The 16,549-nt window shown below is 38.3% G+C and overlaps 1 protein-coding gene across 5 annotated transcripts in view; it reads left to right on the top strand.

Moving 5' to 3' along the window:
- Positions 1 to 16,549, top strand: part of ASH1L (ASH1 like histone lysine methyltransferase) — a 179,764-nt gene that overhangs the window by 109,908 nt on the left and 53,307 nt on the right. For all 5 annotated transcript variants that reach the window (XM_072829864.1, XM_072829860.1, XM_072829862.1 and 2 more), the window contains one exon: positions 7,043 to 7,137. In XM_072829864.1, the coding sequence (XP_072685965.1) occupies positions 7,043 to 7,137 (95 nt within the window). The remainder of the gene's footprint in view (positions 1 to 7,042; positions 7,138 to 16,549) is intronic.

The raw sequence follows: 16,549 nt of genomic DNA, 5'->3' as shown, positions 1-16,549 counted from the left end.
GTAGAGGGAAGAGGGGCAGAGGGAGAGAGAGTTTTAGTCAGACTTCACACTGAGCAGCATGGAGTCTGATGCGGGGCTCAATCCCACAACCCTGAGATCAGGACCTGAGTCGAAACCAAGAGTCGGTCACTCAACCGACTATGCCACTCAGGCACCCTAGGACATACTCCTTTTTATAACTAAATAGTATTCTTGTATGTTTATACATACATACATTTTCTTTATCCTTTATCTGTCAGTAGACAGGCTGTTTCCATGTTTTGGCTACTGTAAATAATGCTGCTGCATTGAACAAGAGTGCGAATGTCTTTCCCTATTTGTGTTTCCAGTTTTTCTTTCTTTCTCTCTTTCTTTCCTTCTTTCTTCCTTCCTTCCTTGCTTTTTTCTTTCTTTCTTCATTCATTCATTCATTCATGAAAGACGGAGAGAGAGGCAAAGACAGGCAGAGGGATAAGCAGGCTCCCTGTAGGGAGCCTGATGTGGGACTGGATCCCAGAACGCCAGGGTCATGACCTGAGCCAAAGACAGACGATCAACAGCTGAGCCACCCAGGTGTCCCTCTTTGTCATAAATTAATTGACCATTTTGTTTGGGTTTATTTCTGGGCTCTCCCTCCTATTCGTAAGTGTGTGTGTTATTACGCCAGCACCATATTGTTTTGATTACTGTAGCTTTGTAGTATAGCTTGAAATCAGGAAGTGTTCCTCCAGCTTTTTTGTTTTTTTCTCGATTGCTTTGGTCTTTTATAATTCCACACAAATTTGGGTTTGTTCGTTCTATCTGTGAAAATGCCATTGGAATTTTGCTAGGCATTGCATTGAATCTGTAGAATGCTTTGGCTGATATGGACATTTAATAGTATTAATTCTTCAGGTGCATGAGCATAGAATATCATTCCCTTTGTGTCATCTTCAGTTTTCTTTCATCAGTGTCTCACAGTTTTCAGAGTGTAGGTCTTTCATCTCCTTGGATAAGTTTATTCCTAGGTATTTTGTTCTTTGTGGTGCAGTTGTGTATGGGATTCTTAATTTCTGTTCCTGCTACTTACTTATTTAGTGTATAGAAACACAACTGATTTCTGTGTATTGATTTTCTATCCTGTAACTTTTCTATTTTTTTTAAAGATTTTATTCATGATAGAGAGAGAGAGAAAGAGAGAGGCAGAGACACAGACAGAGGGAGGAGAAGCAGGCTTCATGCAGGGAGCCCGACGTGGGATCGATCCCGGGTCTCCAGGATCGTGCCCTGGGCCAAAGGCAGGCGCTAAACCGCTGCGCCACCCAGGATCCCCCTGTAACTTTTCTAAAGTCTTTTATTGCTTCCAATAATTTTTTGGTGGAGTCCTTAGGGTTTTCTGTGTATAGTATTATGTCATCTGCAAGCATGACAGTTTCACTTCTTCCTTACCAATTTGATGCCTTTTACCTTTTTTTTTCTTGTCTGGTGTTTTGGTTAGGACTTAAAATATTAAGTTAAATAAAACTGGGGGGAGTGGGTATTCTTGTCTTGTGCCTGATCTTAGAAATATTATTATTTGGTTCCTTGAGATGTAAAGTTATATTGTTTATTTGAGATCTTATTTCTTAATGTAGTTAGTTATCACTATGAGATCTTATTTCTTAATGTAGTTAGTTATCACTATGAACTTCCCTCTTATAACTGCTTTTGCTGCATTCAGTAAGTTATGGTGTCTTGTGTTTCCATTCATTTGCCTCTGGATGTTCTTTTTCTTTTGATTTCTTCATTGGCCCATTGGTTGTCCCTAGCATGTTTTCTAATCTCCACATATGTGTGAATGTTCCAGTTTTCTTCCTGTAGTTGATTTCTACTTAAGTACCATTGTAGTTGGAAAATATGCTGGATATTATTTCAGTCTTCTTAAATGTATAAAGATTTGTTCTATTAACTAACATTTGATCTGTTTTGGAGGATGTTCATGTGTGCTTGAGAAGAATGTGTATTCTGTTGCTTTTGGATGAATTGTTTGGAATATGTCTGTTAAATCCACCTAAGTTATCTAACTAGAGGCCTATCCCTTGAGGCCACAGCTGTGAAGATAAGCTGATAGGCCTGTTTCATGGAGAGCCTGGGCATTTCTGCCTGCTGCCTGTGAGCTGCTGGATGGGAGGGCAGGTAGCTGGCTAAAAACTGTTTCTGTGTTTGTTACAGTCCCTTCACAGATTGGTAAGTGTAAGTGTTTGCTCGAGTTCTGTGAACCACTCTTGCAAATTAATCAGACCCAAGGAAGGAGGTCATGGGAACCCCTGGTTTGTGGCCTAATTGGTCAGAAGTTGTCAGTAACATAGGGACATAGTGTTATTGTGATTGGCATCTGAAGTGGAAGTGTGGGCAGTCTGGTGGGGCTGAGCCCTTAACGTGTGGGACCTGATGCTGTCTCCAGGTCGGTGGTGTCAGAATTAAGTTTTAAGACACCAAGCTGGTATCACAGAGAATTGGCTGATGTGGGGTAAAATCCCACACATTTGGTGACCAGAAGTGTCATAAATACAGTATTATGCGTAAAAATAAAGGAGACACACAGGAAAGAAACTCACAGTAAAGAAAAACTGAGTTGTTTATTTTTCTTTTTTTGTTTCATTTTTTGTTTATTTGGTGTCTTGTTTTGTTTTCTGCATAGGAAGGAAAAAACTGGGTTTATTGGAACATAAAATGTACCTTATATGTATGCACATAATACTCTGAATAATTTTCTAAGTAGGCCAATTATTAAGTTTTTCTGTAGGCTTATAAACTATATTAACATTATAGGATATTTTTTCTAAACTTAAGACATTTGGAACAGTATACCTGTTAGAGTGTTTCCTTCCAATTTGTACAAGTATAGCCTATTAACTTGAGGGTTATAGAAAGAAAAGAAAAGGTCTTTATTAGACATTCATTAAAGATACAATATTTATTACATTTAAATCAATTTGTTAAAAATAATAAAATAAATAAATAAATTTGTTCATCCCTGATGATTAATTCTTATTTTGCCGATCTTAAGTTAAGCAGTCCATTTTCATAAATTGATTTGTTTCTCAGATAAAAATGCCCTGGAAGCTCTTATTCTGTTCCTTTTTACAGTTTTAACAGGTGGTCCGTTTGAGGTGATGCCTCTAGCTAATATTGGGGAATCTGCAGCCATAATTCTGTTCCCAGTTGAATTACTAGTCAGAAATTACTGATGCAGCCCTTTACTGAAACCTTTTTGATGTCTCAGTTTTGCTTGTAGCTGAGGCTTTTGGCCAATCGTGTGGAAAAATCAGTAACCACCTTTAGATGGTAAGAGTGGTGACTTTGGTTAACCTCTTAAATTACGAGTAATCTCATAATTAATGGAAGTGGAGTCCTTAGTATAGTCAGCCAAACAGATTTGATCAGAAGTTATTCAGAGATTGGAAACATATCACAGACAATTCTCTAGACTTTTCCAGTATATTCAGTAAAACCTATGCCGTGATCATCACCAAATGACAGGGATCCCCAAATCTAGAAGGAAAAGAAAGAAAAAATCTTTCTTGATAAAATAATAAAGTTTTGACAGTTATTTCAGTCCCTTATAGGAACATTAATATGCTTTTCTCCAAACTTAAAAATTCCTAATAGATAAAACATAATTCACATTAATAAACTGTGACTTATCTTTTGTTAACCTAGGGAACTTGAACTTTTTGATTTTCAGGTTCTCTTCATGTTATTTGTTTGCCAAACAGGACAGATTTTAGAATACTGATACATTCATTGGAATCTGGATTCTGCCAGAAATCCCCTTATATACTCTCTCTCACAAGGTGCTAGAGTAAGCCCTTGGTATGACTCAGCAGCTGTCTGGGAAACTTGAAAGAAGACATCTTAGTGGTTTAGTTATTTGGGGTTTGGGGCCAACATTAGAGATGACAAGATTTTAAAATGAGGTAATAAATGCCTGAAGTCAAGACATGGTTATAGATAACATTTAAGATAAACATAGTAGCCTTTAATAATCATTATTAGGAATGCTTGCTTTTTCTCTTTTTTCTTAAATATTTGTATACTTTTTCTCCCATTTGATGGATTTGTCTGTTTGAATTTGATATCTCTGCACTGCATTCAAATGATAAATTATTAAAACTAATAAACTACCAAAGAGAAAACTGGGCACAAATACTAAATGGGTTGCATTTATAAATAGAACATTATGAAAGGGAAATTACTTTCTTTTGATAAGAAAGGCAAAAGGGTTTTTGCATTTATACACATATACATAGAAATAGTCATCTCGTTTTGCAGCTTCAGCCATAGGCCAAAAGTAAACACCTATCACAGAAACTTATTGTTTAGCTTACTATATGTTAGAGCAGTTATGTATCTGAAATGGCTATTTTCATTCCGACAGATTTTCTCCTGAGTGATTTGAACTATTAGTGTCACACACACAATGAATACCATGGAAAATGTCTAAGAGTGTTCAGAATCTCCAAGACAAACTGACAAAGAGAGCCAGATTCTCTCTCAGTTGACCACTCTTCACAGTTCACATGGAATAGAATATTGGAAAATGCATGAGAGAGAGAAGGAGTCCCATGCTGTTATCACCAACAAGGAAATCAGTGGTCATACCTAAAATTAGACCCAAAATCAGACTTGGCCAAGAGCTAGGAAACTGATTCCTCATCTGATTGTAATCTCCATAGAGATGCCACAGATTCTGGACATCAGCATGCAGAATCGGGGATGAAGTTGTTTTTGTTGGAGAATTGGTCAGTAATTGGTTTTGGGTGCAATCATGGGGGCTTATATTTCATTTGGTCGGTTGAAGAGTACAACAGTACAGGTTACCCTGGATTTTTTTTGTAGTTTGGTATGTTTGCTCTCTTCAGGATGCCCAGTATTGCCCTCCCTGACTGCTGTCTGTTACCTGCTTACTAGTCCTTGGAGAAGCAGGGGGAAATGTTGGGTTTGCTTCAATTCCTTTTGTCACTAAATAGAAACTTTTATGTTCTTCAATTTGCTTGTGTAAGTCACAGTTGTCTTCTTACCCTATTTGACTTTGATTCATGATGAAGAAATGTAATTTTTAGTTGGATTAAAAATTTCGTATCTCTGTTCCCAGTTATTTTGAGTTTTTTTAAATGAGAAAAGTGGTTTTTAGGTACAAGTAGAATAGCCTCGGATCTTAATCTTTGACACTGTTACCCAACTCCTTACCAATGCTTTAAACACTTGGCATGACTTCATTCACAATCTCTGACCTCATCTGGACTCCTTCAGCCTTCTTTTATCAGTGCTCTCATTCTCTGGTCCTGTTCCAGTTTGCTCTTCTACCAGGCATTTGTTTCCTCTGTTTCCCAAATCCTCTCATTGCCGAGACCCAGTAATAAAACAGAGCTGAAAGTCACTCCCTTAGAAAAGCCTTTCATTTTAATTATTGGCCTAGCATTTATTATTTTTTGATTTGTTCTCCTCTGCTTTCTTAGTTTTTCTTACGTCTTTGTCTACCTAAGAACAGTGTAAACTGTCATATTCACCAATGCCTCTTAGCACTTAGGACAGGACCTAGTAGGCTTAATGAGTGCTCATTGAACAAATAAATGAATGATCCTGTAGAAGGAACCAGTGTTCAAATTTAAGAACTTCAGGTTCTACGAATAACTTATTTTGGGGGGCCTCAATTTTCTTATCTGCAAAAATGTGTATTAGTATACCTGTTTTTTTGCAAAATAGAATACACTTGTATTTTAAAAAGCAGTGTGTTGGGGATCCCTGGGTGGCTCAGCGGTTTGACCCAGGGCGCGATCCTGGAGTCCTGGGATCAAGTCCCGCATCAGGCTCCTGGCATGGAGACTGCTTCTCCCTCTGCCTGTGTCTCTGCCTCTCTCTCTCTCTCTCTCTCTCTCTCTCTCATGAATAAATAAATAAAATCTTTAAAAAAAATAAAATGAAAATCAGTGTGTTGTGATTCATAGGGAAAAGAAATATATCAACCCTGCCTTATTTACTGGAACTTAAAGGCAAAATAAAATCAGAGTAGACTAAGTGAGCCCCTCCTGAAATCCTTTCTTTTCACTTTTTCCTCGTTTCCTTTTTATTTTCCCCTTTTACCCCTTTTATGTATTTGTGGAATGTGTTTAAGCCTGATCTCATACCAAACATTAGAAACACAGACCACTAGACAAGTGGAAGAGTTAAGTCTATGGAGACATTGTAGAATAAGAAGAATAATCGGTGAGTAGGAACTAGTCAAGAAACGGAGGTTTTTATCTTAAATCTGCTTAGTAGCTACTAAAATTAAGGCAAGTCACTTGACTTCATAGAGCATCTGTTTTCAAATCTGTAGTTTAAAGCTCACATTTTCTTTTTACCCACTTCATAGGATTGATATAAATGATAATATGTGAAAGTACTTTATAACCTATAAATCATCAGGGATACCTGGCGCTCAGTTGAGGGAGCATGCAACCCTTGATCACAGGGTTGTGGATTCAAGCCCCACATTGAGCATACAGCTTTCTTAAAAGAATTTTTTAAAAAATATAGGTGCCTGGGTGGCTCAGTTGGTTAAATGTCCAACTCTTGATTTCAGCGCAGGTCATGATTTCAGGATCATGAGGTTGAGCCCCATGTCAGGCTCCACACTCTGCATGGAGTCTGCTTGTCCCTCTCCCTGTGCTCCTCCTCCTGTTCACTTGCTTACTCTCTCTAAAATAAATAAACAATATATTTTTTAAATTGTAAAAACTTTTAAATAATAAATATATACTATAAATCATTGGTCAAATATAAGATAATTATTATCAGATCTGAAATTTAGGTTCCTTTTACAAAACTGTTGGAAAATGCTAACATGGTTCCTTTTTATGTGTAATTCCTAAAAGACAATTCCAAAAATATAGATTCTAAAAATACATGAATGTACTTAATATCCCTCCCCAAAAAAGTATGCGTTTAAATTTGAGCCCCACTGTTAAAACAAGTACTCTTGACAAAGGATCTGTTTTCTCTATTTGACCACAGGAGATTTCATACCCTCTGATTATTTTCCATTCTTTTCTGATCACAGCCCAAAGAGCCGATTGATCCAATTAAAGAAAGAAAAGTTGGAATACACTCCAGGAGAGCATGAGTATGGATTATTCCCAGCCCCTATTCATGTTGGTGAGTACTTAGTGTATACAATATATTGCTGTATTTCTTGCATTTGGATGAAATGTCTTCATGTTCTTATTATTTCTACATCTCCAGTGGGGTTGAGCTCTTTCTTTATCATTTAATTTATACTCACTCTGAAGAATTCCGCAAATTCTTTGCTATCTAGGAGTCAAAATGACATGAATCTTTCTTACTCCAGTTTCAATAAAAAACACTGTGTCTGTAGCTTTTGATTCCGAGTATGTCATCTAGGAAAACCCAGCGATTTACCACTTGAGTTTCAAATGTTTTCCCTATTCAGAAAGAGAAGATTTATGGATATGTAGTAATCAAAGAGAGCCTAATACTTTTGCAGATCACTTATCTGCTTGAAAATTGAGCAAGATTTATCTTTCTATTCATTTGGGGGGAAAATGTCAAGGCTTTGTTTAGCATTGGGGTAATTTTGCCTTCTAGGATCCTATTGTTGAGCTTACCAGATAAGTAAAAGGTACCTAGAAGTCATCCTGTATTCCTCCCGTTCCAACAGTGCCATATCCAGTCCATCCCCAAGTTCTTTTTTTTTTCATCCCCCCAAGTTCTGCTGTTACCCTCCTTGCAGTACATCCCACTCTTCTCCAGATCCCAGTGTCACTCTCAAGTGCGTTCCACATTTAACTTTGGCTCAGGCTCCTGCAGCAGCCTTCTGACACATGTGTCCATTTCCATTCTTGCTCCCCTCCAGCTCACTCTCCACATAAGTAAAAAAAAAGAATAATTAGATTATACTTAAAACCTTATGGTATCTTACTGTCAGAGTAAACTGTAAGCTCCTTACCATAGCTTTTGACAATGACCTGGTCTCAGGGGCACCTGGAGGCTCAGTCGGTTAAGCAGCCAACTCTTGATTTTAGCTCAGGTCCTAATCTCAGGGTCCTGGGATCGAGCCCCTCAGCAGGCTCCATCCTCAGCAGGGAGTCTGCTTCAGGATTCCCTTTCCTTCTGCCCCTCCCCCCCAGATAAATAGATAAATCTTTTATTTATTTTATTTATTTTTATTTTTTTAGATAAATCTTTTAAAAAAGAGAATGACCTGGTCCCTGACTAACTGCCCACCTCTCCCCATCATCCCTATCTCTCTGTTCCCATCTCTCCCTTATCTACTGTATTATATCTTGCTGGTCTTGTCTCAGATCCTAGAACAGACTAAGGCCTTTCTCACTAGAGTACTACTATGCTTATTCCCCCTGCCTAAAAAGGTGTTCTTACTCTTCCTATGGTTGGTTTCTTATCCTTTAAGGATTAGAAATACCCACTTAAATGTCATTTTTCTTAGAATAGCTTTCTGATTGTCCCACCAAAGAGGTTCCTTTCCATTACTCCACACCGGAGCACCCTGTTCATTTATTTCTATAATCCATGATTACTCTCTTTACTCATTAGTTCTCTGTCTCCCTCATTAGATTATAGGCTCCAGGTGCAGGATCATTTGTCTCTCTTATTTTCCTTTGATTTTCTAGTGCCTGGTACATAACAGAAGTTTAACAAATACATGCTCAAATGACAGTAAAAGAAGAGAAGTCAGGATGACCTATTGAATTGGAGGTGACAGGAGCAGTGTACTTATGTACTTCTATAGTAGATGTTGACCCTATGCATTACGGTATTCTCTTTAAACTGTGATTTGCTTGGCCTCATGACTGTGGGACTCTTCTCTGTGTTATGATTGTCGAATCACCTTGGTCTCTCCAGAGGGTCCAGGACCAGCAGTGTACTTAAGGAAGCAAGCATAGAGACACATTCTATAATAACAGTTTGCTTTATTCTATACTGGGTGGATAGAGAATGGTTTAACTCCAACATGAAGTTCCAAGGTTTAGTTCTCTTACCTTAATGAAGGTAAGAGTAAGTTTTGCATTCTCCGGGATTACTGCCAAGGTTCTTCTGAAAGAGCTTTTTATTGTTACTAGTGATGTCATAGCACTGGAAGTAGTCTCAGCAGATTTAGCTATTTCCTAGAACCTGATAATGATAAGCAGGCTTAGAAAGAAGTAATTTAAAAGACCCACTTAGGGGTGCCCAGGTGGCTCAGTGGTTGAGCGTCTGCCTTCAGCTCAGGGCATGACCCTGGGGTCCCAGGATCGAGTCCCACATCAGGCTCCCTGCATGGAGCCTGCTTCTCCTTCTGCCTCTGCCTCTATCTCTCTCTCTCTCTCTCTCTCTCTCTCTCTGTCTCTCTCTCTCATGAATAAATAAATAACTGACCCATTTAAAGAAAAACAACCATTTTGGTCTTACTGATTTTGTCCTGGATGTGATCTAACTTAATGAAGCTCTAATTATTCAAGGGTATGAAGGTGTTGGTTCATTCCAAGGAAGATAGGAAAAATAATAAGCCAGTATTTCTCTCGCATCTCTGGCACACATAGTGGTTAGGTCCAGAATAGAAATCTCTTAATTTAAATAAAGATTTTATCTCCACATCCCCATTTTAATGTCCCACTAAAACTAATTTGTACTCAGTGGTCTGCAAAGTGAATAAATAGTGGAAAAACATTTCCAAGTGTAGTGGGTCTTTTTCCCTGTGAAGCAGGGAAGCAGGCTATTGGGGGATAGACTTTTTTTCCTGGACAATGCAGTTTTGTTGATCAAATAATATTTTATGATTAGGCTAGGGTGGTAGGCCAATCAGTTTTGAACAGGTCATTTCCTGTATCACATAAACAAAGAACATGAACATGACTTTGAGTCAGCCAGTCCTGGGTTCATCTCTGTCTCTGCTGTATTAATTATATGAATAAAGTAGTTCTAACAATAAAATAATGAATCTTACCAGTGATAGAATCGGAATCAGTAAGTGGAAAATGATGTTTCTTTTTTAAACGTTTAAGGAAATCAGGTTTATCTCATTAGAGCAGTTTATTTCAAATAAAATTTTACTTCTCATGATAGTTATGAAAATGTATATTATACCCTTACATTTATAGTCTATTGATTTTTTTTTTTAGATTTATTTATTTATTCATGAGAGAGAGAGAGGCAAAGACATAGGCAGAGGGAGAAGCAGGCTGCCCTCAGGGAGCCTGATGTGGGACTCCATCCCAGGACCCCGGAATCACCACCTGAGCCAAAGGCAGATGCTCAACTACTGAGCCACCCAGGCACCCCAATAGTTTATTGATTTTTGATGAGAGTACCATGGCAGTTGAATGAGGAAAGTATGATATTTCAGTAAATGGCTCTATGATAACGATATATACACATAACAAAAGGTTGAACTTGGATGCTTGCCTCACACCATATGAAAAATTAACTCAGAATTGATCATCAACCTAAATATAACAACTAAAACTATAAAACTCTTGAAGAAAACATAAGAGGAAATCTTCATGGGATGTCCGGGTGACTCAGTGGTTGAGTGTCTGCCTTGGGCTTAGGGCGTGATCCCCAATCCAGAGATCGAGTCCCACATTGGGCTCCCTATGAGGAGCCTGTTTCTCCCTCTGTCTGGTCCCTGCCTCTCTCTCTGTGTCTCTCATGAATAAATAAGATCTTAAAAGAAAAAGAAAAAGAGGAAATCTTCATGCATTGGGCAATAATTTCTTGGTTATAACACCAAAATCCTGTTCAACAAAAGAAAAATATGCAAATTGAATTTGGTCAATATTTAAAACTTTTGTGCTTCAAAGAACACCATCAAGAAACTGAAAAAACAAGGGCAGCCCCGGTGGCGCAGCGGTTTAGCGCCGCCTGCGGCCTGGGGTGTGATCCTGGAGACCTGGGATCGAGTCCCACATCGGGCTTCCTGCATGGAGCCTGCTTCTTCCTCTGCCTGTGTCTCTGCCTCTCTCTCTCTCTGAATGAATGAATGAATGAATAAATAAATAAATCAATCTATCTATCTATCTATCTATCTATCTATCTATCTATCTATCTATCTATCTATCTATCTTTGGGATCTATCTATCTATCTATCTATCTTTGGGATCCCTGGGTGGCTCAGCGGTTTCGCGCCTGCCTTTGGCCCAGGGCGCGATCCTGGAGTCCCGGGATCGAGTCCCGCGTCGGGCTCCCGGCTTGGAGCCTGCTTCTCCCTCTGCCTGTGTCTCTGCCTCTCTCTCTCTCTCTCTCTCTCTCTCATAAAATAAGATAAAAATAAATCTTTAAAAAAAAAAAAAGAAAGAAAGAAACCGAAAAAACAGTGCACAGAATGGGAGAAATATTTACAAACTATATATCAATTAAGAGACTTGTATCCAAAAACCCATACATATAAAGAACTATTGAGACTCAAATTAAAAAGGCAAACACACACAAAGACAACATAGTTTTTTAAATGGGTAAATTATCTGAATAGACATTTCTCCAAAAGAGATACACACATGGCCAATAAGCATGTGAAAAGATGCTCAACATCATTATGAGGGAAATGGAAATGAAAACCATAATGAGGTACCACCTCACACCCACCAGAATGGCTTTAATTAAAGTACTGATGCACATGTGAAGAAACTGGAGCCCTCATACATTGTTGGTGGGAATGGGAATGGTATAACCCTCTCTGGAAAAACATTTTGGCAGTCCCTCAAAAAGTTAAACATGTAGTTACCATCTGACCCAGCAGTCTTGCTACTAGGTATCTCCCCAATAGAATTGAAAACACATGTCCATACAAAAACTTATACAGAAATGTTCATAGCAGCAATATTTATAACAGCCAAAAGATGGAAGTAATGCGAGTTTCCCACGGTGGATAAGTGGATTAACAAAATGTGCATACAGTGGAATGTTCTTTGGCAATAATAAGAAATGAGGTAGAAACATGTAACAAGAGGGATGAACTGTGAAAACATTATGCTATATAAAAGAGGCCAGTCACAAAACGCATATTTGCTTTATGATTCCATTTTTTTAAAGATTTTATTTATTTATTAGAGGGAGAGCATGCACATATAAGGCAGTGGGGGGGGGGGTGGCAAAAGAGGAAGCAGACTCCCTACTGAGCAGGTAGCCCAACGAGGGGCTTGATCTCAGGACTCAGATCATGACCTGAGCGGAAGTCAGATACCTAACCAATTGAGCTACTCAGGTGCGTCTATGATTCCATTTATATCAAATGTCCAGAATAGGCAAATATATAAAAGCACAAAGTAGATTAGTGATTTATAAGATCTAAGGGTAGGGAGGAATGGGGAGTAACTGCTAATGGGTACAGAGTTTCTTTTGGGGGTGACAAAAATGTCCTGAAATGAAGTTTGTTGTGTTAGTCAGAGGTCTCCATGGAAACAACCAAGATATATGTAGAGTGTTGGGGTTTTTTTTAAGATTTTATTTATTTATTCATGAGAGACACAGAGAGAGAGGCAGAGACATAGTCAGAGGGAGAAGCAGGCCCCATGCAGGGAGCCTGATGTGGGACTCAATCCTGGGAACCACAGGATCACGCATTCACTCAACCACTGAGCCACCCAGGTGTTCCAGTTTTTTTTTCGTTTTTTAAGTGAGCTCCACACCCGGTGTGGGGCTTAAACTCACAACCCTGAGATCAAGAGTCACATGCTTTATTGACTGAGCCAGCCAGGTGCATTTTTTAAAAATTAGATCCCTATCTTTCTCATTCTAATAGGTTTTTTTAATAGATTTTATTTGCGACATTTTATTTATTATTTTTTAAGTAAGCTCTATGCCCAGCATGGGGCTTGAACTCAAGACCCTGAGATCGAGAGTTACACGCTGTACTGACTGAGCCAGCCAGGCACTCCTGTAGAGATTATTTTAAGGTCTCGGCTTACACCGTTGCGGCGACTGACAAGTCCAGTATCTGCAGGGCAGGCCAGCAGAATGGAGACCCAAGGGAGGGTTGTTTTCACAGCTCAAGGAGTCTGAGGGCAATCTACTGAGAATGCCCTGTGTGGAGGTCAGTCTCTTTTCTTACTAAGGCTTTCAACAAGGGTTTGGCTGAATCCTAACCACATTATGGAGGGTAATCAGCTTGACTCAACCTAGTGATTTAAATGTTAATTTCATCTAACAATTACCTTCACAGACACATCTAGAATAATGTTTGACCAACTATCTAGATGTCTACTGTAACCTAGCCAAATTGACACTTAAAATTAGCCGTCACCAAAACTCCATGTACTAAAACCCACTGCATAGGACACTTAAAAAGAATGAATTCTTAAAGAAAAAAAAAAAAGAATGAATTCTATGATATATGAATTATGCTTCAGTAAAGCTGTTATTTTGAAAGTGTAGTTACATTGTTTTGATCAGGCATATATTAATCAAAATTACAGTGATTACATAATGCAAAAGAAAAATTTTAATACTTTGAGTCTTATGGTCACAGGTACTTTTATTATTATTTTTATTTAAATTTAGTTAACAAAAAATGCATTATTAGTTTCAGAGGTAGAGGTCAATGATGCATCAATCTTATATAACACCCAGTGGTCATTACATGACATGCCCTCCTTAATGTCCATCACCCAGTTACCCTGTCCCTCACAGGTACTATTAAATGTGAATTGAAACACTTTTTTTGGAGTAAAAGGATAGGTTCAATAAAAGAACTTTTAAGCATGAAAAGATACATAATAATAAGATAAAATCCTCTGGAATAAGTGGAATAGAAATAATGTTCAAAGATAAATTATTTCAATTTCTAAATGTTAAGAGAATATTCCTTTTTTATTTTTATTTTTTGAGAATATTCCTTTTTTAATGAATAACAATAAGTATTGAATCTTTTTAGTATGCAGATTCATCATTTTAAAATGATAAAACCATATATAACATCATTTGCAGGGGAGGGGCATCTGGCTGGCTCAGTCTGTAAAGCATGGGACTCTTGATCTTGGGCTCATGAGTCAGTCCCTCTGTTGGGTATAGCGATTACTTGGAAATAAAATATTTAAAAAAATAATAATAAGGAGATTCATAGTTTTTCAAAATTCTTCTGGGGAGCAAAACATGTGAGGACCTGGTCTTTCACATTTGTTTTGGGAATCAGGCCATGATTCAGATTCTACCTCCACCAGTTACTATCTGCCTGACTTTGGGCAAGCTGACATATCTCAAGGCTCCAGATTCTTTATTGTAAAATAGAAATTAATATGCATATTAAATAAAATAATGCATATAAGATACTTAGCATATTACCTAGGACATAGTAATCATTTAATAAAAGATAACTACTGAATCAGAGTTGGCTTTTTATGATAGATCACCAGTCAACAAAAATCTGTTACTTAGTACATAGCTATTACCTCTGGCAGTTATTATTAAATATATTATGATGCCCTTTTTTGCTGAGCTCACAAAATAATTCAGAATTCTTTCAAACACAGCTCTTCTTTGTTGCCACTGCCAGTCATTGAGACTTAATGCCAAATCTTGACTCCTTTCCCTGATACAGTGGAGAAAACATAGGCTTTATGTACAAAATGGATTAAAATAGCAGACCTAGGACTTCCATTCTGAAAAAAGTCTGCTTCCAAGTTTGGGAATTGGCTGGCATCTGGTGATTTGAATGGCAAATATTTTCCTCTATTAATATAAAACTTTCCTGAATAGGAAAGTATCTTACTGTCCCTGCTGTGTATAAACTGTATATTCAGTTTAAACTGCTTTCCTCTGGGGAATCTCTGGGTGGCTCAGCAGTTTAGTGCCTGCCTTCAGCCCAGGGCATGATCCTGGAGTCCTGGGATCGAGTCCCACATCCGGTTCCCTGCATGGAGCCTGCTTCTCCCTCTGCCTGTGTCTCTGCCTCTCTCTCTCTCTCTTTCTCTGTCTCTCATAAATAAATAAATAAAATCTTTTTAAAAAAATAAACTGCTTTCATTTGAAGAGTCTAGAATTTGGTACATTTTAGAGAGTACCTGTATGATCAGCCACCAATCAAAGAACCTTGGTCACTGAGTTTGTAATGAGCATCCTTGATAGACATTTCACATGTGTTGTCCCAGTATGTTGCCAAAGATTACATCCTGTGTGGTTCCATTGGGAGGATGTGTATAACCTTGTACCTCATTTCCTCCATGTTTTGCCTGATTCATGTTTCCCCTTTACTGATTTTGCTTTTGTGTCCTTTGGCCGTAATGAAATCTAGCTGTGAGTATGACCACATACCGAGTTCTGTAGTCAGCCAAACCTGAAGATGTCCTTGGGGCTAGACACACCCCAGAATCAAATGCAGATAGGCTCCTCTTCCCATCCCACATTCTTGTAGCCAAATGACTGTGAACAGCTTTTTTATCTACTCTACATCTCAGCATCTTCATGTGTGTATTGCAGTGACTTCCAACCTGAGGTGTGAGAATTAAGTGATATTTACTTTACACTTGACATAGAGTAAATACACCTTCCCCTTCATCTCCTGTAACAGTACTCAATGACAGTGAGAAGAGCAAAGCCAAAGTCATCCCACTCATTCCTAGAACACAGATATCTATAGAAAGAAGGAATTAATAAAGAACAGAAGTCAGGGCAGCCCTGGTGGCGCAGCGGTTTGGTGCCGCCTGCAGCCCAGGGTGTGATCCTGGGGACCCAGGATCAAGTCCCACGTCGGGCTCCTTGCATGGAGCCTGCTTCTCCCTCTGCCTGTGTCTCTGCCTCTCTCTCTCTCTCTCTCTCTCTCTCTCTGTCTCTCATGAATAAATAAATAAAATATTAAAAAAAAAGAATAGGGGATCCCTGGGTGGCGCAGCAGTTTGGCGCCTGCCTTTGGCCCAGGGCGCGATCCTGGAGACCCGGGATCGAATCCCACGTCGGGCTCCCGGTGCATGGAGCCTGCTTCTCCCTCTGCCTGTATCTCTGCCTCTCTCTCTCTCTCTCTGTGACTATCATAAATAAATAAAATTAAAAAATAAATAAATAAATAATTTAAAAAAATAAAAAAAAGAATAGAAGTCAATAAAATATTAAAAGACAATAAGGAAACACATTTGAAAAGAGCAACAAAATTGATAACTTCTAGATACAATGAACAAGAGAAAATAAGAGATCACACAAATTACCAGTCTGTCCTGTAGGTCCTGTAGTCATTAAGAGGCCAATAAGGAGATGTTATGAATAACTTTATGCCAATTCATTTAGCAATATATATGAAATGGATAAATTCCTTTAAAAATACAAATTAATGAAACTAATGCAAAAAGAAAGAATATCTGAATAGCCTGTTGTTTAGTTTAGTTCTTTACCAAATCATTCAGACAAAAAAATGTCACAACTAAATGGCTATTTCCTCATTGAAAACAAAATAATGCCAGTTTTACACAAACACTTTCAGAAAATAGAGGAGAACACTACCAAGCTCATTTTATGAGACTAGTGTAACCCAAGCTCATTTTTTGAGGCTAGTGTAACCCTGGCTCATAACCCTGAGGCTAGTGTAACCCTGGCTAGTGTAATTTGACAAAGACTTGATGCGGAAAAA

This window comes from Canis lupus, chromosome 6 (genome assembly GCF_048164855.1).
Source record: "Canis lupus baileyi chromosome 6, mCanLup2.hap1, whole genome shotgun sequence".
Taxonomy (NCBI): domain Eukaryota; kingdom Metazoa; phylum Chordata; class Mammalia; order Carnivora; family Canidae; genus Canis; species Canis lupus.
The sequence above is the reverse complement of the archived record's forward strand: the minus strand, read 5'-3'. Positions and strand labels throughout refer to the sequence as shown.